The 22041-nt window shown below is 54.1% G+C and overlaps 1 protein-coding gene across 3 annotated transcripts; it reads right to left on the bottom strand.

Annotated features, from left to right (window-relative positions):
• Window positions 1-700: 700 nt before the first annotated feature.
• Window positions 701-14542, bottom strand: BCL2L11 (BCL2 like 11). 3 transcript variants are annotated; one of them, XM_056357162.1, is made up of 4 exons: window positions 13311-14247; window positions 12719-13082; window positions 8114-8226; window positions 701-4440 (listed from the first exon to the last, which is right to left on the bottom strand). In XM_056357162.1, the coding sequence occupies exons 2-4, from the start codon at window positions 13071-13073 to the stop codon at window positions 4351-4353; spliced, it is 558 nt and encodes a 185-aa protein (XP_056213137.1). In that variant the 5' UTR covers window positions 13074-13082; window positions 13311-14247; the 3' UTR covers window positions 701-4350. The 3 variants fall into 3 exon arrangements, with proteins under 3 accessions (XP_056213137.1, XP_056213139.1, XP_056213140.1); XM_056357164.1 differs by lacking the exon at window positions 13311-14247 and having other exon boundaries at window positions 12719-13231; XM_056357165.1 differs by lacking the exons at window positions 701-4440; window positions 8114-8226 and adding an exon at window positions 8457-8929 and having other exon boundaries at window positions 13311-14542.
• Window positions 14543-22041: the final 7499 nt, after the last annotated feature.

The following is a 22041-nucleotide window of genomic DNA, read 5'->3' as shown; positions in this document are numbered from 1 at the left end:
AAGCAAGAGTAAGCAGAGGGGTGGGCAGGGGTGGGGACACCCCTCTCCTCCCCAGGGCACCCGGTGTCAGCCAGCGGGTGCAGCAACGGGATGGACACCGAGGTACAGGGAAGGAGGATGGCAATTTTACAAGCAGAGTGATTAAACTTTAAAATTAAAATAAAAATAACAGAAAGTAAAAATAATATAACAAAATAACATAGATACTCAAATAGAGTAAAAAAAATAAAATACACAAATAATAAAAGTAAACCCCCATGCTTCCCCAAACTTCAATACACGTGAAAAACAACTGGGGACAGGGAGCACCCTGAGGGAGCAGAAGGGTGCACAGCAGCTGGGTTTGAGCCCTTCGAGGCAGCCCATGGCTGCAAAGACACAAAAATGTAGGGAAAAAAAAGATAAAAACCACCACCAAAACTCAAAGCACGCCTGGCCAGGGCAGCAGAGGTGCTGCTCTCAGGTTCGGGAACACTCAAGGCAAGATCTTTACAAACCAGCTTCGTTTAACAGATGCATTTTAGCCACCCAGGAACTTCAGAGCATCTCGGAACAGAGGGAAATGCCAGGCACGCACCCAAATCCTGGGTCTGGGGAGAATGGGTGATGATGAGAACTGGCCAATGAAGCAACAAATATCCCCTCCCCAGCCCTTCCTCAGGTGACCCTCAAGCCCCCAAAGAAAACAGCACTCATGACAAATAGTTGAAAGTTTTTATTCATATAAAACTCATATTAAGAACATAAAAGATTGCATCTTAAAAAAAAAAAAAAAAAAAAGATCTGCAATTATTTACAGCAGTATTGCACAAGTAAAGTGGCAATTACCCTGTCCAAAATTCATCAGTGCAAAACACAAGTAAGCCAGGGAAATTGCAGTAAAAATGCTACATATGCTGGGTCCTGTGGAACGAGTTAGTGATTCATCGGCGTATCAGCACGCGCCGGGGCGGTACCTCATGTTAAAGCCGGACCAGGGAAAGTGGCCGAGATGGATGGCTTTAAAGATGAGGGTGGCAAAAATCACGGGGATACATAAACCAAATTCCCACTGAATTTCACTAATGCCGAAGTCTTTATTGTGCCTAAACCACTACCAGGAAGCGGGACTTAGGCACTTTGAGAAAAAAAATAATAATAAATCTCATTATCCAAACCATGTTGGCTGCGCTGCCAGGAGAAGACAGTGTTTTGGAAGGTGATCCATCACTTATTGCAGGGGCAGGGAGGAGAGCAGGGGGAAACAAAATCTTTACAGGAACTTAAATAAGCAGAAAATAAATATACAACATTTCTACAAGTTACAGCATTATGGAACAGTAGAGTGCATTAACGACACAGGGAAAAAAAAGAATCTACAGTATTTAACAAGTTGAACTCTAAAAAAGTTTAGGAAAACAGTTTTGGTTTTTTTTTTTTACTTATAAGCTGTACAAAACTTACATGAGAGAAAGGAAAGGAAATACATTGCACACAGATATCTGGCTCAGATGATGAAAAATAATACGGTGCCCTACTCTAATAAATATTCAGGTATTTACAGTTATGGAGAAAGAGAAGCATTAACACATTGTGTGAGACTGCCCGGGAATAAATCTGGTTTCCCTGCAACCAAGGAAAACTCTTCATCACATCCTTTTGGTAGAACAGAGACCACAGGTTACACTAAAAATGATCCAGAGCAGTCAGCCAACACAGCAAAGATGAGCGTAATTGCTATTTAAAAACAACATTCTTCTGCTCAGAGGCTTTTTGGGTTTGGGGTTGTTTTTTTCCCCTAAACCTCACAGCTCTACATGGGTAAAATTTGTTTTTGGGGGCTAATTTTCTATGCCTACCTTTTGGCCGGGAACACCTCCTTATGGGAAAGTTCCAGGCAGATAGTGCCAATACCTTGATTTTTTTCCCTTAAAATGATATATAATTTTTTTCTCCGTTGTTGGCTGGGACGGCCCAGTGGGGAGGACGGGGTAAAGTGCTCAACATTTCTTTGGTGTACTCCAAGGGACACATTCTGGGCGGGGCGGTGCCTGGACGCTGTAAGGCTATAAGACCCAAAAAGCACCATTTCATCCTCCGATGACAGATGAAAACTCAACTGGGAAAAAGAGCTCATTTGGTTTCCCCCTCGGCTGCTGAATTTTGTACTTTTTCTTTTATCAACAGCCATGCAATTCCACGTGGGTTCCCTTGAGAAACCCACAGCAGCAGCCACCCCGCTGGGGATTGCTACATAAACCCTACAGAAAAATGGCGATGGCTGGCACACGGCTGGGGCAGCACGGCTACGGCGAGCCACAACCCAGGGGACAACCAGCAGGAACCTGCCCTGGCCAAACTCACCAGTTAATGTAACCGCTCGCTCTCCACCAGTGCAAAGGCTCCCCCCAGGACTCTCTCCACGACACCCTTTCCAAAACATCCCCTGCTCCTGCAGCTGAGGCCAACTCCTGCAACCGATGCTCACTCATCTTGCAGGTCCAAAAACAGTTAATAAATTTACAATAAAAATTAAAAATCGCTCCGTAATCCTCCAGAGGAGTGCAGTCGGAGGCACACAGCCCTGCACCGACACCACAGCTCGTCACCTACCCGACAGGCACAGGCAGCCAGTGCATAGAGGTCAGATTGTACAGTCTGTCCATCATTAAAAACACTAATAATCATACATGGCACTCAACAGCTTCTCCCTGCACACGTATTGCAGGGAAAAACAATATCGTGGGCTTGGGTTTGGTTTTTCTCTTTTTCTGTTTTTGTTTTGTGAGGGTTTTTTTGTTTGTTTTTTTTTTTTCTCCTCCTTTTTTTTCCCTATGGTGCTGGTGAAACCAGAAATAAAACCCACGGTGTTTGGAAGTGGGTTTGAGGCCCACCTGCACCAGCCAGAGGGAAGGGGCAGCTCCGGAGGCAGAAGGGTACGTTTGTGCATAGATACCCTGCTGAAAGCATCCACCGTGCAGCAGCCGCCCGCTCGCGAGCTGAACCAGAGACAGCAGGGGGGGCCCCCCCCAAGGCAACAGATGCGCTTCTTCCAACAAGCCTTCGGGGCTCCTCCAGCAAGGCTGTGGGGTCTCCAGGTGGAAAGGGAGATGCCCTGGGACAGCATGGAGCACCTGGTCAGGTCTTCCCAAGGGAAGGAGGGCAATCTGGGAGGAGATGGGGCAGTCAGTGGGGAGCAGACCCCACACAGCAAGTCCCCAGCTGGATCTGCACCAGGCTGGCATCCTTTGGCACCTCTTCCAGCTGCATCCCTGCACACCAGCATCCAGGGTCTTCATGCTGCCAGTCCTGTCCCGCTCATCCCCCTGCTCCAGGCTGGCCTGTCTGAACACGGCGAGGATCCCAGGGGGAAAAAAAATAATAAAATCCAGCGCCTTAAAAACTCTCCTGGGTTCAACAGCAACTTCAAACAGTTCCTGAAGTTATGCAGCAGGAGCCGTCGTCTCCGGGTGCAAAGCTGCGGTGTGCTGGGAACTGCTTCTACCTGCCTCCGAAAATGTTTTATTGCTAATTACTCAGTCACCAACATTATATATTATAATATACAATACATAAGCGTATTCACACATTTTATAGAAAGAATTTCTAAAAAAAAAGGCAACCTGGTGGATTGTTTTGTTTTTTGTTTTTTGTTTTTTTTTTTTGTGATATTTTGGACCCTGGGAGTCTGACAGCTAAATCTTGAAATTCAGAGTTTAAAAAAAAAAATGTAAAAAAAATTAAAAAAAAAAAAAAAAAATCAGTCAGCAGGAAATAGGCTATTTGCATGATGCAAATGAAAGTGGATTTGGGGTAGCATTAGGTATTTACAGGTAAAAGAAGTGCTGATTTAAATCCCTCTGCCCTTCTTCCATCATCGCCACCCTTTCTTACGGACAAATGCCCAGGAGGCAAAAGAAGAGGGGAGGGCTCCATGAGTCTCTGCAATAAGGTCTGCAAAGCAAACCGAGACGGCTCTGCCCATTAGCTGGCTCAGGTTTTCCTTTTCCTCGCTGCAGGGTTTATCCCAGACAAGCCAACACGCTTCCAGAAATGATGACCAAAAAAAAAATATTCCATTGCTGTTGAATATTTTCTCTGAGACTCTCTAGGAAAAATAAAAATAATAAAAAATGAGAGGTTGAGAGAAACGCAGTAAACACCACTCTCTGACAAAATCCTGCAACGGAGAGTCCCAGCAGGTCAGCATGGGATGTCCACCCTCATCTGATGGCCCCCGCCACGTGTCCTGGGGGAGAGGCAGGGTGGGAACCGGGTGGTGCAGGGAGCCCCACATCCGTCTGTCTGTCCATCCTCCCCGGGCTTTCCCAAGGAGTAAACAAGTCCGGTGCCTTGGGTTGTGCCCTGTGCTCACTGCATCCTCCAGATGAGGCGGATGATGTAACGCAGGAGGCGCAAAATGATGATCTGGGGATTTCCTGCCTGGTTATCCAAGAAACCCTAAAATGAAAGGGGGGGGGGGACGGGGGACCAAAACAAAACAAAAAACCAAACACAACCGTGACTTTCATTTCCAGCGTGAAGCCCCTGAGCTACAAACACCTTCTGCGGTGCCACACATATTTCAGAGGCGCGAAATCAAGCATTTCACAAAGAATGAAAATAAACCCCATGACCTCTCATGTTGTCCTTCAACAGAAAGCTTTGTAATACTCAAAGGATCGAAGCTACCTGCTCCCAGCCACGTTTGCCTCGAAGGCAGCCACTGCGGCACCGCTCAAGGGGGACGTCACATGCGAGCCCCTGCACATGGGCAGAGAAGCTGTGTGATGCTGCCAGGAGGTTTGAAACGTGGCAAAGGAGCAGTAAGCCCTGCTAGCATGGTCAGGAGTTTTTAAAAACCATAGTGTAGGAAGGGTGGTAGGAAGAATTTTAAAATAAAAACAATGAAAACACCTCAGTAGGGAAAGAGGCACCCAACTCTGCACAGGCAGGTCCCTGCCTGCAGCAAGGGGACACGGATTTTAGTTCAGACCGCTCCAGGTGTAACCACCACCTCATTCATTAAACACAGCAAGCCGGACGCCGCAGCAAAACACTCCTCCCTCAAGCAAGGGATCAGAACAGCGTACAACGAAAAGAAAAAGGAGTGCACGCCAAAGCAGTATTTATTTTTAAGGCTTTTTTCTACAGCAAAAGAGCAGCCCAGAGGTTCTCCCTCTCCCCGTCTATACCATCCCAAACCGATCCAATTCACACTATATTCAGTGCAGTAAAATCATGCCTGTGCATGCCCCAGAGAGAGAAATTACGCTGTTTACGCTGATATGCAAAGCGCCTTCCCCGCTACAGAGGCATAAGGCGGGGAGCTGTCGCCATGGAGAGACGATGCTCAAGCATCCTCTGGCCAGGTACCCACGCCAAGCACAACTCTCACACTGGGGCATCCCTGCACCCCAGAGCATCAGGTCCCTGTGTGAGTGGGATTTATTCACCCAACAACTGCATGACACAGCCCACCACACTGCCTGACCACCAACGTGGTGGAGAGCAAGGAAAAAACAACAAAAAGCCCAACCGCCTTAGAGAAGGACGCAAGAGAAGTGACAAAACTGGGTTTACTGTATTACAGAGGTATAAAAAAAGTTACAGAGTTGAAACAAGACGTTTTCTACTTCTGCAGGCAGCTCGGGTGCAGGCAGCAAAGCTTGGGGCACGCAATGGCAGCCAAGCGATGTACCCTCTACCGGCAAAAGCCTCAGCGTGGAGCTGGCCTCCGTGGCCATCTCTGCTCACTGGACCCACGAGCTTTGTCAGGGCAAAGAGGGGCTGGATGGCAAGTTGATTCCCTGTTGTCTTGCCCAAGACAGTCCCCGGGGGGAAGGTGACACACAGGGTGCACCAGTGGGGAACACGTGGTCCTGACCTGTTCGACAGCTCCGACCTGCCCGGCAAGTGCCGTTTTGGCAGGGCTCTTAGTTCCCCATTTCTAACCTCACACTTAAAGGGCAAACCCCAGCGAGCGGCAGAGCCAGGCGCTGCTGCCGGGCACCAGCCGTTCCGGTAAGGCGTCCTGCCTACCCCTCCGGCCAACGGGCTCCAGCTCCGCAGAGACCACCCTCTCTCTGAGCAGCCAGACGCCTGGCAGAAGAGACCCCTTTCTGCAAAGCAACAACCAAGCACATTGGGAACAATAATTCTACAGCAATTGCTTAAAAGCTCTGAAACCTCCTCGTTTCTGGGCACAACAAGCAAGAATTAGTCAGATGCTAATTAAGCCAGGTACAAAGTGTTTTTAGGGTCACGCATGACAGCCTCTGCTTGTGTCATCTAGCAAGTAGGACGTGGTCCTCTGTGTTTCAGTTCTCTCCCTGGGGCAGCAGGTTGGGAGCTTGGCCATGGTGCTGGAAACCACACTGTGCAAACCTGCGTGATGCTCTGCGACCGGGCACATGCACCCCATCCTGCTGCTGGCTTCACACCCACCCTCTTGGACCAGTGGGTAGAACACCCTTTTCCCACCCCTCCTCAGCCCCCTGTTGGATTCACACCCTCTTATACACCACGCAGCACAGACCGTAGTTTTTGTACAGGGCGGCACGACGTGCCTGGTGCAGACTTCCAGTGTGCAAGGTCTCATGTGGAGCAGCGCCAAGAGCGCTGACCCCCATGAGATAATGCAGGGAGGAAACTCTTGCTCACCACCAACCTGTTCATGGAAGGCACTGGAAGGGCTTGCCCACACTACAAATTTGAGGCACTGCTCCCTGAGCCAGTGAGAAGGGACAACACGGCACTCTGCATTTCTGCCAGCCCTTCTGGATCCACTCACTGCTACCAGGGGCCTTCAGCTTTCTGAATACCTGAGGGATCAGCCTGGTCCCCACCTTTCATCAAAAAGATGTCCTTCACAGAAAGAAAAGCAGGTACTTTGCATCACGAGCGATCAGCCTGGATGGGGGAGGTCACAAGATGCGCATTCCGGGTTTGGGATAAAACGCAGCATATTGCCAGGTTGTTGCGTGTCAGGAAAGCCAGAGTGCTCGGAAAGAAAACTGTCAATGGAGAAGTCTCCAGCAAGGCAATGCCGAGAGGCCATGTGGAAGGAACCAGACCGCAGCAGCCTGGCACCAGTTTTGGGGAAGAGCCCCTGCCCACAGGCATCCACCATATGGACTCTGGGAGCGGCAAGGGAACAGGCTGCAGGAGCTACTCACGAGCTGGGGAGGATGGATAAAGATCCGGGCAGTCAGCATTTCATCACCGGTGCTGCTAGCTAACACACTTCTGACTCCTCTTCCCAGAGACAAGCACAAGGGCGAGTTGATGGACCAGAAACCACATGCACGAACACGCAGCCATCAGTAACACTCAGCAGGCAAGTTACTGGCTAACGATGCTCTTCTGAAAACTACTGTTACTTCATCTCTCTGGGTTGGTTTGTTTTGGGGTTGGCTGTTTTTCTTTTTTTTGTATTAATGCCACCTTTTTTTGTTGCAACACTCAAAGGTGAGCGTTTACAGTCTTATAAATACATGGTTCAAAACAACACTGGCAGATTCTTTGCAAGAAAAGTTATCAGACCAAATCCATCCCCGTTTCTTATTTGCAACTACACTTACACACAAACACACACAAACACACAGGATCCTCCACAGCAGGGATCTTGGGAGCAGGACACAGAAACCTGCTGCATTCACTCCCTGCACCTTTCCCTAAACCCACCGGTGCCAGCACTTGACTGCTCCGCAGCTCCCAGAGCGGCTCCTCCCACCACTACCCCAAAAATGCCCAAACACACCCCAACTTCCCTGGCCTCTTCACTTTTAGTGTTTCTTCCTCATTATTGTCAGGTCCAGTTCCAATCCAGCAATACATTTTATTGGCCCTGGGTGCTATGAAAGATACTGCAAACCTTGTACCCAAAAGACAATTCAGGTCCCAACTTAAAGGTTATTTTTAATCGATCCAACGATGCTGTTGCAGCAGCAGCCGCCTCGCCGGCACAGGCAGCACACCCCTGCGTCCAGGCAGACACAACCACCCGCGCACGTCCTTTTCTACGTTTGAGTGAACGAAACATTTACCGCAGAGCTAGTTTCCAGAGATGATTAAGCTTTTCCCTTTTAGAGACCGTGTGTAAAGAAATGGAAAGTAAAAAGATGAAAGTTACCCTTCTTGGACAATAGGAGGCATTGAACTCGTCTCCGATGCGCCGCAGCTCCTGTGCAATCCAGATTTCAGGCTGTACGTCTTCTGCTAGCAAGTGAGACTGCCACCGGGAAGCTGTATGGGACAAAACCGGAGCACTTAAAACAGATGAACAACAACAAAATACTCTATTAAACTTGGCACAAGTCAACGAACTACTACTATTATTTTTATTACTACCATTTTTCAATTTTCTTTTAAATACAGTTCTGAGGAGTTGCACAGGTGCCAGGCTGCTAGAGCCTGCATGTGGTATGCAGCGCAAGTGGGACTCGTTGCATAAGACGTACATGGCAGGATAGGCTTCTATTCCTTACTAATTTTATATTACCAACACTAGGCTTTTCCTCCTTTTTTTATTTATTATCGACTGCCCTTAGGAACATCTCCTCTGCTGTAATCAGGCTCTGGTCTCTTAAATAAGGAGGATAGCAGAGATGCCACGTTCCAACCTCTTTCCCTAGCAAAACCTCCTCTTCCCCCTCTTTCTAAATAATTTTCTTTTCTTGCAGGCACAGTAGCAACTCCTCTCTAACCTTAAAAACCCTCTGTCTGGGTAGTTTATTCAAATTCTCACATTTCTTCCCCAAACAGATCTGAAGTGCCCAACAAGAAAAGGAAAATGATTGGTTTTGTCGTACTGAGAAGAAAGCCACAACTGGATTTGTATGCCGAGAAACCACGCTTCCAGCAAACCAAAGGACTTTCCATCCGCAGGAGGGAACCGAGACGCTCGCCTCTCAAACAGCACCTTCCCATGCTTTAGCAGAAAATAAACCTGACGCAAGAAAACAGTGCTGGCTTGTAAGGGGAAAAAACAAACAAACAAGAGCTAATTTATCAATTATACTGTACTATACACATCTATTCCAGTCTCTACTTTAAGAAGTTATTAGACAAGTGATAAACCCACTGTGCAATCCCCCAAACAGCTCGGGGAGAAAGGGGCAGCCTGTGACCCAAGCAGGACCCCACAGAGTACCTGCACTGGCATTTCCCCCCCTCCCACAAACCGAAGTACAGGATCCAAGCAAGAATCACAGCCTTAAGGAGAAAAAAAAAAAAAACCACCAAGTAAATAAAAAAAAAACCCCAACCCTACACAACCCAAAAAAAACCCCACAGCACAAAACAAAACAGAGTGTTTTGGCACGATAGCTTAGAAGGAATCACAAGGGAATAGAAATAGCTTCCAATCTCAAAATATTCAAAGGATTAGTGGGGCAGTAAAAAAAAAAAATAATTTTTTTAAATAAAAGCCTGGCTCCAACCTGACTGGAAAATATATTTCCAAGCCAAACTAGCACTGCTTGGCTCGAGGATCTGTTTTGTTTTCAAGCTGTAGTAGTGCAGGAGTAGTACCCGCCGCCTGCCCAGGGACAGCCCCAGCGTATTTATTTTCCTCGCTGGTGAATGAAACGCAGCAGAGCCCTCGCGATACTCCAGCCCAGCGCTCTGGAACGCAAACAGGATTTCAGCCAGGGCGGGGCAACCATCCGAAATCCCACCGCCACCAGAGCCAGCCCTGGGCTGCCTGCCCCAGCGAGAGCCAAGCTGGAGCTGGGGGGAAATGGGGGAAAAAAGAAAGGGGCAATGGGACAAAAAGACGTGAGAGAAGACCCAGGGATGAAAATAAAACTGCATCAGAGAGAGGCACCGCTCTCTCTCCATCCTTTCCCCCTGCCCCGGCATCACACCCCAGAGCTCATCCACTCAAGAGGTGAAGGCTGGGGTTGGTGGCTGAGAGCGAAATCGGGCTGAGGTTTTTAGAAAGGACTTTCTGCGGCGCTGCCAAACAGCAGCATCAAAAGGGTCCAGTCATAACCGGTCCCAAAAGCTGTCAGAGGTGCTCTTGGGGTGGGGGGGCACTCAGTCATGTCACGAGCCAGCTGCCACGGGGACAGGGACAAATGAGAGGCCAGCAGTACTGCCGGGATGCCTGCGTCTTGCTCTACTCCATGGGATGCTTCAGCTGGGGACTAGCATGGTAACGCTGCAGTCCCTGCTTAGCAGGAAAAAAAGAAAAACAAACCCCAAACTGCACCTCCGTTTCCCAGGCTCGGTCACCCAACCACCCCTGGAGAAAAACCCCTCGGACAGCTTCACAGGAACCACACACAAAGCTCGGAGAGAAAACAGCAGCAGCTCCCAAACAAGAGCAACAGAAACCACACTGCCAGCTTCTCATCTCAAGGTTCCCCCCAAAATTCAACCATTACACCCACAGGATTTCCTTCACAGGCAACGAGAGGTTCATGCTGCTTCTTTCCCCCTTCCACACTGCCTGAAAACATACTGACATCAAAAGTGTGCCGGGAAAACCCATTTACAGAACACTTGCACGTGCCTGCTCCAAATACACCCCAAAACCCTGTGTGTAAACGCTGCATTCCTGTGCCTTTAGACAGATCAGCTCTTTGAGCAAAAAGCCCAGCTTAAGAAAATTACCAGCTCCTGCTGAGAGCCAAAGACTTGAAATATCAGTCTAAGGTTTGCACAACCCTACTAAAGGGGGCGGATTTCTTGTCTCAGGTGACTTCACAGCAAGCAGCTCCCAGCAGGACAGCCCACCACCCCTGCCACCACACTCTTCTGCAGAAAGCAGGCTTGTCTTTTCCCTCCATACCTTCCCAGGCACAGCCAAATAAACTCATCCCGGCTCCCCTCCTACTCACCCCCAAAAGCATCTTCCCAGTTACACCAAGCCAGCACTGCAACGCTCCCCACCTCCCATCCAAGAACATCCCCTCGCTGCTTTTGTCTCAAAAAACAGGCTTTGGAGGTGACCAGCTGTACCACCTTGCACCATCAGAGAAGCGCAATGGCCCAAAGCATTGCTGCCCGCCACCTCCCACGCCAGGGACAACTCTTCCTCCAGCAATTAGCACACGCTCACACACCCGCACACAACCCAAGGCATTCAGTAATTCCCCAGGGCTGCCTCCACCTTTTTTGTCTGGCATGGGCACTTTCAGTGCTTAATTATACTTGGCCCATCATCACTGAGAACCTTGGGGAAGGTTTTATGAGATTTAGAACAGGCAGCTTCAGGGCAGAACACGAGCTTACTTTGCTCGACCAGCCTTGGAAACAGTCCACCGCTGCCCATGGGAGAGGCTGAGAGCACCTATCGCGCATAAACTGCCCTTGCTTAGAGGAAATGCCTGTTTTTTATTATTATTATTATTATTAAAGGCCACTTGCTTGCCCTTCCTGGAGAAGCTCTCCATCTCCCACCCTGTGCCTCATGACAGATAAAAATCAGTGCATTAAAGCACAACAAACAAATTATGCCCTTTGCTTCCTCGACCCGTTCCCATGCAGAAAACTTAACAGCAGGCATCCGGTGGGTCACTGCTGAGGCAAGGGGACCGAGGAAGAGGTGTGCTGGGCAAATCCGTAGCCCTTTCTCCAGGCAAGCTGCACGGTAAGTCACAGCCTGGGCATAAAACGGCTCCACGCTCCCATTTAAATAGCTCGAGTGTTTTCCATTTGCTTATAGTTGTTTAGGATGATGTCCCTAGCAACAATAACTGAACAAAGGCTTCAGTAAAACCAGCATTTCAACAGCTTTCCTAAGCGATGAAAAAGCAGGAGCTTGGAAAACGTAGCAAAAACTTTGGTTTCTTCCTGGAGCACAAAAAAAAAAATCCCAAAAAACAAAAAACCAGAAAAAGTAAAAAGTCACTAGCTGCGGCTCTCCCTGCCGAGGAACTCCAGCATCCTTGCCTGGCTATGCCACGTGTGTTTGCACTATGCGAGGTTGTGAAACTTGCATTAAGCTGTAATTACTGCAATAATGTCAGAAAATCTTTCCTAAGGGCATATTACAGTAAGCCTTCTGCAGCTGTAACCACAGCCATTAACCAGGGAGGGAAAACAACAAAAAAAAAAACCAGCAAAAAAAAATATGTTTTGATCACGTAAAGCTTGGAGCCGGTGTTTATTGTCCCCCGAGGAGCGCTACCGACGCGGTACCTGCCTTGCTCCCACCTTCCCCACGGTTTCGCCCGGCGGAAGTTTAAAGGCTTCCTCCAATTAAGGGGAATTAAAGAGAGGGGGAAGGCACGGCTGGATGGCCGGCGCGGCTCCGGCGAGCGTGCTCTCCCCGCCACTAGAGGCTTCCAGCCAGCCCTACCAGGTACGGCACATGTAAACACCGGACCGCCCGCCCCGCTCGCCAGCGCCGGCCCGGCGGGGAGGCGGGAGCGGCACCGGGGGCACGGCGCCGGGCCGGCGGCCACTTACCTGGCTGCGCCGCGCAGGGCCCGGCAGAGGGGCGCCCCGCACCGCCCTGCGCGCAGCCCGCGGGACCGGGGAGCCGGGCAGAGCAACGCCGACCGTCCCGCTCCTCCCCGAGCAGGGCCGGCCCGGCCGGAAAGGCGGCGGGCGGCGGGGAGGGCGGGAGCGACGGGCACTGCCCGCCCGCAGGGCCCCGCAGCCCCGGCCGGGCCGCCCGGCACCGGGGCAGGGCGCTGGCGGCAGCCCGGACCCCCCACCCCGCGGCGGCAGGTGCGCGGCCCCCGGCGGCGGGGGCGATGGCGGGCCCGGTCCGCCGCGGCCTTACCCATGGCGCTGAGGCAGTGGCTGAGGGCCTGGCAGGGCGGGCTGGGGGTCTGCGTGGCCTTGTCGCAGCTGAGGGGCGCGGGGCTGCGCTCGGCGTCGAAGGAGAAGTACCCGCTGGAGGAGCGCGACAGCAGCGGCGACCTCCGCACGAAGATGAAGAGCGGCGAGCGGGTGGCGAAGGGGCCGGGGCTGGCGGGCGGGCCCCGCGGCGGAGGCCCCGCGGCGGCGGCGGAGCCGGGCAGGGCGGCGGGGGCGCCCGGGCGCAGCTGCGCGGCCGGGCCCGGCCCCTCCGCCGCCGGCAGCCGCCCGCCCTCGCCGTCGCGTTGCGCCTTCACCTCAGGGGGCTGCTTGGCCATCGGGGCTGCCTGCGGGCGGAGCGGGCCGGCGTGAGGCGAGCGGCGGCGCGGCGGGGCCGCCACCGGCCCCGGCCCGGCCCCTCCCGCCCGGCCCCATTGTTCTGCCGAAAGTGCTGAGGCGGCAGCTCCGCGCCGCCCGCCCGCCCGCCCGGCCCCCCCCGGCCGCGGCCGCCCGCCCCCCCGCCCGGCCCCCCCCGGCCCCCCGCGCCCGGCCCCCCGCTCCCCGCCCCGGCTCACGGTGCTCTCCCCGCCGGCGGCTGCGGCGGAGCGGAGCGGGGCGGCCGCGGGGCTGCGGCGGTGTGCGCGGCGGCCCTGCCCCTGCGCCTGCCCCGGGCCCTGCGCCGCCTCCGCCGCCTCCCGCCGCCGCGCCCCGCCCCGTGTTTACAGCGCCGCCGCGCCCCGCCCCGCCGCGCCGCCCCGCACGGCCCCGCCGCCGCACGCACCCCCCGGCGCTCCCCGCCGTGCGCTCCGTCCGGCTCCGTGCGCTGGGCAGTCCCGCACCGCTCCGCTCCCTGCGCTCCGCACCCCTGGCACCCGCCGCCCCGCACTGCCCCCCGCGCCGGGCTTGCACCGGCACACGCCGCCCCGGCACCGTGCACACACACCGGCACACGCAGCCCTACACCTCCCCGCTTGCACACAGCCCTGTGCACCCTGCGCTCACTTTTGCATACCCCTCTTACGTTCCCACCCTTGCATGACTCCCCGCACGCTGCACACTTGCACCCTGACACACACCGTGAGCCAGGTGTATACCGCCTGCATGCACGTGCTGTGCGCATGCCCCTTACACCCCCCACGCACGCCCTGCTGCACCCCCACCGCACTGTGTGCACACACCTTGCGTGCCCCACGCCCCGTGGGTGCACCCCTTGCCTCCACCTGCTCGGCCTGCACACACACGCATCGCCGTGCAACCCCTTGCACACACACTGCCCCCCTGCCGCACCACGCACACCTCCTCACACCCTGCAAACTCCCCATGCACTGCCCGCTGCACCCCCTGCACCGCACCCCCGACCCATTGTTCCCCCTCACACCCCTGGCTCCCCACCTTGGTGCAGGTCTGTGGGTGCACCTTGGTCACCGGGAGGTGTCAAGCGGCAGGAGAGCAGCCCTGGTGGGTGGCACCCAATTTCACATGGAAGAAAAAAAATAAAGAAAAAAAAAAGAAGAAAAAATAGAAAAAAGGGAAAAAATCAGGAAAAAAAAAGGAAGAAAATAATAATAAAAAAAAGAAACAGAGAAAAATAGAAAGAAAAAAAAAGAAAAGAAACCAGCAAACCCCAACCCCAGCAGCCTCATCTACGATATGTTTTGCATGAACAATCACAATATTATTTTGCGGTGATGAAGCCAACCCTGCGCCCTGGCAGGCGGGAGCTGCCGACCGCAGCTTCCTCCGGCCTCAGTGCCCACGCAGGGCACCCTGCCAAGCTGCCTGCCCGAGCCCAGGGCCGCAGCCCCCAGCCCCCGCAGCCCCCAGCCCCCGCAGCCCCCAGCCCCCTGCAGCCTGAGCGAGTGTGGCAGCCGCTGGCATCTGGAGTGTGGGGGACACGGCCAGGGTGGCGCAGGGATGGGGCTCCTTCGCCTGCTGCTGCTCCCACGGGGCCACTGTGCGGCAGGTGCCAGGGGTCCGGAGGTCCCGTAGTGCCCCCCCTGGAGAGGGGGCCGGGCCGGGGCAGCACCCTGTGGTGCATCCTTCGAGCAGCAGCAACTGGGCAGGAGCCAGGCGGCCCCGGGGGGCCGAGCTTCACCGGTGAAGCTGGTGCCAGGGTGGCACACAGACGCCCCCATCGTGCCCGGCATCCCCCCGTCCCAGCCGCAGCAGGGCCCGGTGCTTTCCCAGCCCAGACGAGGGTCTCGTCCCCCCGGCCAGCCCCTCGCCCTTGGCCACTGGGCAAACACAAGGACGGCGCCGGCGGCCTCGACGCTCAGCCCTTGTGGGAGTCAATGAATAAGGAGCAGCACGGATGCCAACGCTTCTGCAGGCTCGCCTGCGGAGGAGGGAATTTTCTTGGGAAAAGTACCATCAGCACCAGGGAACCCCCAAGGTGAAGCAGCCCAGCTTGCAGCGCGGCCTGGGCCAGCAGCCCACGGTGCCCGGGGACATCTTGTCCCCCAGCCGCTGCGGCGAGGGTGTGCCTTTATCAGCCCGGGCCTGGCCGCGGGGCATGGCCCTGCTGCAAACCCTGGGGGAATGGCCCCCGCCCCTGCCCCGGCCTCGCCGCTGGCGGGGTCCCGTGCTGCCTGGACCACAGGCACACACCCAGTTTTCGGGGTGAGCCTGCCCTCCGCCATGCGTGCTGCGCTGGCCACACCGCCAGCACCGCGAGAGCTGTGGGGAGCGCTCGCACTTCCCTAGAGGGATGGCAAAGCTGGCGTGGAGAGGGAAGGTGGTCCCAGTCACCAAAAGCTTGCTGCCCCTTGCAGGGGGTCCCCAGGGCTGGAATCCCTCTGCCCAGCCCCAAAAGCAGCCCCGGGCGCTCCTGCCCGCCCAGCTCGCCCACTGCCAGAGCATCCTTGGCTTCCCAGCTGGCGGCGGCTCTGTTCCCATCCCCTGCACGCCCCTCCGACCGGGTGGGAAGGAAAAAGGCCTGCGGGTGTTTGTGTGGGAAAAAATAATAGAGGAAATTCATTAGGGAACCTCATCAGGGAAAAATGTGAGGGCAGGGACCAGCAGCAGAAGGGAAAGGCTCGAAGGTCCCTCCTGCTGGCTTGGCAGCACTGTCACCTTCCCGCTGCGGACTGCGGAGCATCCCGGGGGCGCACTGGCAGGGCTGCGGGGGGCACGGGGCCGGCAGGCAGATGGGATTCTATTTTCTCCTGCTGCTTCATTTTGGTTTCTGTGTGGGTGGCTCATGTGAACAGAAAGGTGATGGGGAAAGCATTGTGCGAGAACAGCCTGGCCTTTCAAACACCTAAATTTAAGCTGGCAATTTCAGTGTGTTTGCAGGGCTCACGTATGCCCATGATTTTTTCGAGAGCTGCAACAGCCACTAGCTTCACTCCCTCTTTCTCCGAGCGCATTTTTCCCCCGTGAATCATGGCACCAGCCTCCTGGAACAAATCCGTTTCGACTTTGTCCTCGTTCCCATTGTTGTGAGCCAGCTGAGAGGCATTTGCACCGAAGCCACTTCCCAAAGGTCATCTCATTTTCATCAGTCTGGCACAGCACTCGGCGGTGGACATGGATGGAGAGAGATGGAGTTTGCAAACTCTCCTGTCGCTGCTGCCCCGGCCCCCGCAGCATCCATACCCCACACCTGGGGGACACCGGGCCGCGGGTGCCACGTCCCAACCCTCGTCCTGTGGCACCGGCACATGCTAGCACCGATGAGCAAAGCTCCCCTTAGATCTGCCCATCCCTGTCACAGAGCTGCCACCAGCCGTGGGGCGCTTCCTTGTCTCCCCCATGGATAACAGCAGGGAGAAATCCAAAGGGAGGTGGAGAGGGGTGAATAAGCAGGGTGGTGGGGAGCCCGTTGCACCCCAGTCCCCCAGTGCTGGCCGGCACCGGCCACTGCCTCTCCCACCCAGCCCTCCCTCCTGTTCCCTCAGCAGGCTGTCCCCACCACCGGCGAGCATGTGGGGAGGGCTGGGGGACAGGAGATGGTGCCCGGCTGGCGTGGGAGGACCTGTGACACTGCCAGCACGGCCCCAGAGAGCTGGACCCCCCCAGTATCGCAGAGAAGAACTTCCCCCAAACCCCCCCCCCCCCCAACCAGCAGCTGCTCATCAAACCCATTTTTAACCATGCAACACACCAACGGAAAAAAGTGACGCCGGCTTCTTCTTCTCCAACCCATTGTGATAAATGTTATTTCACTCAGCGCTGGCAGATAAAATCAAGTTTAAGCCACATGCCTTAAATACAAGGCTTTATCTGAGCCGGGTTTGGAGCCTGACCTTTATGGCGGTGCAGTGCTGTGTCTGCCGAGCGCTGCTGCTTTTCAGCCCTGGGCACGCAGGATAACAGACACAGCACCCGAGGTGCCTCCGAGGTGGCCCGGCAGCCAGGGAAGAGGAAGGGGAGAAGAGGAAGTTTTCCTGGCCGGGGAGAGGAGGAGGTTTTCCCGGCCAGGGAAAGGAGGGAGGGCTGGGGGAGCTCGGGGATGGATGCGCTGCCCGGCGGAGCAGGACGAGCAGGTGGCACACGTGGGTGACGGCAGCCTGCGCCGGGGCAGGCAGCTGGGCACAGATGTGGTGAGAACAGCCGTGGGACGTGCACCGAGCTGCCACCGGGCTCAGGCACCTGTGGGTGACATCACCAGCGCTGAAAAGCCCCAATCACTGCCCACCCCCAATCCCTCTCCCCACCAAGGGTGGCTGTGTTGGAGTGAGTGGGCATCACTTTCCCCACGCCTCGGGTCTGCATCCCTGGTGCTGGGCAGGGACCAAAACCTACATCTTCCACATCCCAGCTGAGCACTGAGCTGCTGAATTAAAAACAAACAACCAGAACAAAACAGTCATTACTCCTCCGTCAGCTTGCTCCATGTCCCCAGTGGCTACTATGAACATGCAAAGGTTTTCTCTCTATATATATACAATAGAGGGTTTAAATATATATATATTTATATGTATGTGTGTGTGTGTTAAAGAAACATGTCAACCACCCATTTGGGGGATGTCACTACTCTTCACCCATCCACAGTGGTGACGGAGGCATGGTAATGGACCAAGGGATGGTCCCGCAGCAGCAGCAGCCTCTTCTGGAGGCAGCAGTGGCTGAGAACGATCCCATCATGACCCGAGTGGTCCCTGGGCCAGGGTATCCCCCGGGAAGGTGTTGCTTTGATTCACTGCTGACCCGAGTTAATTTGTTACCCCGTTAATGGGTATTTCTTGTTCCTAATGGGGCTGAGTGACATTACCCTGAGTGACATCAATGCCTCCCCTGCATGGGAACCAGGACTGCTGCTTCGTTAGCATGCATCTAACCAGTTAGTGGTGCCTGCAACTTTTAACAACCTCAAACTTTCTATTTTTTAATGCTGTAAAAACCACAGTTAAGAAATTTGGCCTCTGCTGAGTGACAGGGTTACTTGGTGATGGGCCGCCACCAGCAAGTGATGGAGAACCTGGGAGGGAGCAAGCCCCAGGTCCCAGCTCATCACTGGGGCACAGCACGATGGCAAAGGGAGAAAAGTGAGTAAACTTGGGTTTTCTGCAGAAGAAAAAGTGAGCCACCCACGCGCCAGGAAATCTCTCCTCTCCGTGTGGGTGGTGGAGGCCCCAAGATGAGTTATCTCTAAAGGGCGACTCTGGGGATACCTAGAGATCTTCATCAGCATGGATTTGGTGTGCGCTGAGGAGGAAATATCAGCATCACCACCTGGGGCTTTGGGGTTTTGTGTTGTTTTTTTCAAAGCTCTTTTTTAGCAGCTCATTTTAAAATCGGTTAGAAAATAAGAGCCTCCACCCCAGCCCAGGTCATCTCCCCATGGAGCCATTCCCACGGCCGCCACACCACTCGGCCCCTCCTGGGATGGTTTTACCCTTTATCCCTCCTGCTTCCCCGTGGGATGCCCCGTGGGATGGCAGGAACAGGCACCCGGCAAGGGGGCTTCTCTTTGAGGCTATTTAATAGAAAGTAACAGGGCACGGGCAGGCTGGACCTGATGCCGCAGCAGTGTGGGCAGGCAACTACCCCATCCAAGACCTCTGCTCCTCTCTAGGGCTCAGCTATAATAATTTGTAGCAAAACTAAGAGCCCAGAACGCTAAAATCAAGGTGACTGCAAGCAAAAGTCCCATCCACTGCATCCCTGCGGGCATCCTCAGAGCTCACACCCACACACGGCTTCCCCGGGATGCCCTTGGCCATTGAGCAGGAGCAGCACTTGCAGGCAGACGGGATGCTTGCCAAGCAAGGAGGGATGTACAGTGTCTTACAGCTAACACCTATCTACCATATATAACGATGTGAAACTCCTACACCCACGCGAGCTCCTTCTCCACTTGCAGGGGGGCTGACATTTAAGCTGCGGAGGCTCCAGCCCGGCTGGCGGCACAGCTGGCAGGGACATACCTGCACCGCAGCTGCTGCTAAAAAAAATAAATCACTACCCCGAGGTGGGGCAGGCAGAAATTAGTATTAATGAGGGGCAAAGACACAGGTAAAGAATACATTGTGCTCATAACGCAGTGTCATATGCCACTCCAGAAAGTGCTCTGCACTTTTTGGAGCGGCATATGATGCTGTGTTATGAGATGAAGAACTAAATAAATATGTTTTACTATACATATAAAATCTTGAGGCTGGCAGAGGTTTTTGCCTGGACAGAGAACAGCTGGCTCCAGTTCAGCTCAGAAAAAGATTAAACAGAGGAGGAAGGGCAAAAAAAGAGAAGCAACACAAGCGCTGAATGTTTTTATTTCCACCAGCTACAAGGAGGTTTCTCCAGCTGATCTGCCTCACAGCGCGACTTGCTGCAGCTAATTTCTTAACCAGCTGCTTTGTATCAAACCCAAAGGCTTTTCCATACACCACGGGAAGCCTAACAAGAGGCAAGGCAGCATGCAGTGGAGGGTAATCCAAGAATTACTTGCTATAAAAGCGGGCAGAGGAGCCCCAAAGCAGGGAGATGCTGGGATCCATCCCTGCCAGCATCCCTGCCTCCCTGGGCATAACTCGCTGCCCGCTGCTGGGGTGGGTGGGGGGATCTGCAGCTGAGCAGTTCAAGCAGCAGGAAAATACTGCAATACGGTGAGAGGCAGGGAGATTTATGAAAGTCTGTTGTTTGTCTCCCTCCTGTGGATAGATGCACAAATAAAATTAATGCCCTTGCCTCCCCCCGGGGCTCTGCGGGTAAAACATCCTTTTTTCTATCTGCTTTGCAGGATTGTCACCCAGGCCCTGCACCAGCATGCAGACGAGCGGTGTCAGGGTGGCCGCATCCTGCAGGCTGTGAGGGTACTGCTGCGAGGGTGCTCTGCAGCTGCCCGACAGGCGATGCCCATGCACTGCTCACCCACATACGGCTCGCGTGCAGCTTAAGCCGGGAGGGTCTGCGGGCTGCCCAGCTGCTGGCAAAGCCCAAGCACCACACTTTTGCATGCTGTGCACGGGCTGAGCACTGATTTCCCCGTGCAGCACTGCTGGCTCTCCGCTCCCTGCCACGTTACCTTCTCCACAAATTACCCCAGGTCCCGTAACTCTGGGTTATGGCTCCCCATTTTATCCACGGGTGGGAAGAAGGTCTTCAGAAAGAGAAGCGTCTCGGTGCTGGAATTGTCCTGGATATCCTGGCCCCCCAGCACCACGCCAACCGTTATTTACCACCTGCAAGGCACCAGTGCAGAGCACTGCCCACCTGCGTGGAGCAAAGCCCCGTACAGATTTACTCCCTGAGATCAGCCAGCAGCCACGGAGGCTCAAGCGAAGGCAGCAATAAGCCGCGGTGCAACTCCAGCGTGGCTGGCACAGCCGGGGAGCTCTTGCCCCTGTATGGGAATCCCAGCAGAGCAGAGGCAGGGCAGAGCAGGTCCAGCTGGGAAGCCCTCCAAAGCCATCAGAGCTGTGGCTCCAAAGGTCTCAGAGACTAGTTTTGGCAGCAAGTCTCAGCTTAGCAATGCGGGGAAACAAAAAGAAAAGTGGCTCGGTGGGAAGGGGAGCTCGAGAAGCACCATCCATCCTTTGCAGTGACTATCGGCTGCATCCAGCTACTCCTGGCATCCTTTCAAATGTTCAACTGCAAGAATAAATGCAGCAAGCGAGGCAAGCAGAGAAAACCTCAAGCCGAGCCATTTGCTCGTGCGGGTCAGTGCAGAGGCTGTTCCCAAGTAGCAGCATCCATCCGCACCTGAGGATGCAGGCAGCCTGGCACGGGCGCTGCCGTGGAGGTGGTGTGTCCAAGGTGCCTGCCAGAGTCCTTCAGAGTTTGTGTAATTCAGGTGATTCAAGTTAATTTGATGTTTAACATTTGACAAGATGGCAGTAAAGCAAAGCCAACCTCGTGCGAGCTGGAGTGAGCGACAGCATAGACAGCAACGATTCAGCACGTTGGTGTGTGGCCACTGTAATTAAGAAGTGTCAAAATAGATAAAGGGGAATAGGGGGCACTTGTAAAGGAATGCTTTCCTGGTATATTCCCAGAGTATTTGCAGAACATTCTGCCACAGTAAAGGAAAAAACCCTCGTAATGAACAGAAACCAGCCGTTCCAGTTCTGGCTGGGAGAGACACCTGCTTCGCGGTCTCCTCCTCATCTAAGACTGTCGTGGCTGGTCAGAAGGGAACGTAACACCAGTGGCAAGTGTGCCCCCGGTCCTACCCCATTAACTCTAACCTGCAAACCTTGATTGCTCTCAGCCCAGAAGCACCCAAGAGAGAGGGCAGAGCAGGAGGGCTGAGTGCCCCAAACCTCTGAGAACTGCAGCGCTGCGAGTGCTGATGCTCAGCTGCATGTTTGCCTCATCACCGGCTCACAACAGTGTTTCCTCATATTCATTAATTATCTGCAGCGGCTTTTTTGGGAGAAGAGAGACCTACACCAAACCTGCTCTCCTTACACCTACCAACCACAGCTTTTTCTCTGGGCAGCTGTATAAAGCTACACAAGATCACACCCACATAACCCACATTACGTACACACTATTTCACTTCCAATCACTGGCACAGATTTTTTTTTTTATTGTTATTATTCCTTAATATCCTATCCCACAGGCGCTGCTACCCTTCCTAGTGGACTTGGCCTCTGCCAGCAGCAGGTCCAGCTGGGACCTGGCCAGCATTGGCCCCATCGGGCATGGGGGAAGCTTCTGGCACCTTTTCACAGAAGCCACCCCTGTAGCCCCCCACGACTAAAACCTTGCTGTGCAAACCCACTGTGACCTGCATGCCCATTTCCACCTCGCTCCTCCCCAAAGGCTCTGCTCACTATTGTTCATGTTGGGAAAATGAGTCCTCAACCTGTCACACATGTTTTCCATTGTGTGGATGAGCCCGCCCTGCACATGGCTGGA

This window comes from Falco biarmicus, chromosome 12 (genome assembly GCF_023638135.1).
Source record: "Falco biarmicus isolate bFalBia1 chromosome 12, bFalBia1.pri, whole genome shotgun sequence".
In the NCBI taxonomy this organism is placed as follows: domain Eukaryota; kingdom Metazoa; phylum Chordata; class Aves; order Falconiformes; family Falconidae; genus Falco; species Falco biarmicus.
The sequence above is the reverse complement of the archived record's forward strand: the minus strand, read 5'-3'. Positions and strand labels throughout refer to the sequence as shown.

Coding starts and splice junctions, on each gene's coding strand:
- BCL2L11 (XM_056357162.1), bottom strand. CDS start 13,073: ATGGCCAAGCAGCCCCCTGAGGTGAAGGCGCAACGCGACGGCGAGGGC. Junction 8,227..12,718: donor CCACTGCCTCAGCGCCATGG/GTAAGGCCGCGG, acceptor TGTCCCATACAG/CTTCCCGGTGGCAGTCTCAC. Junction 4,441..8,113: donor CCTCCTATTGTCCAAGAAGG/GTAACTTTCATC, acceptor CTTTCATTTTAG/GGTTTCTTGGATAACCAGGC.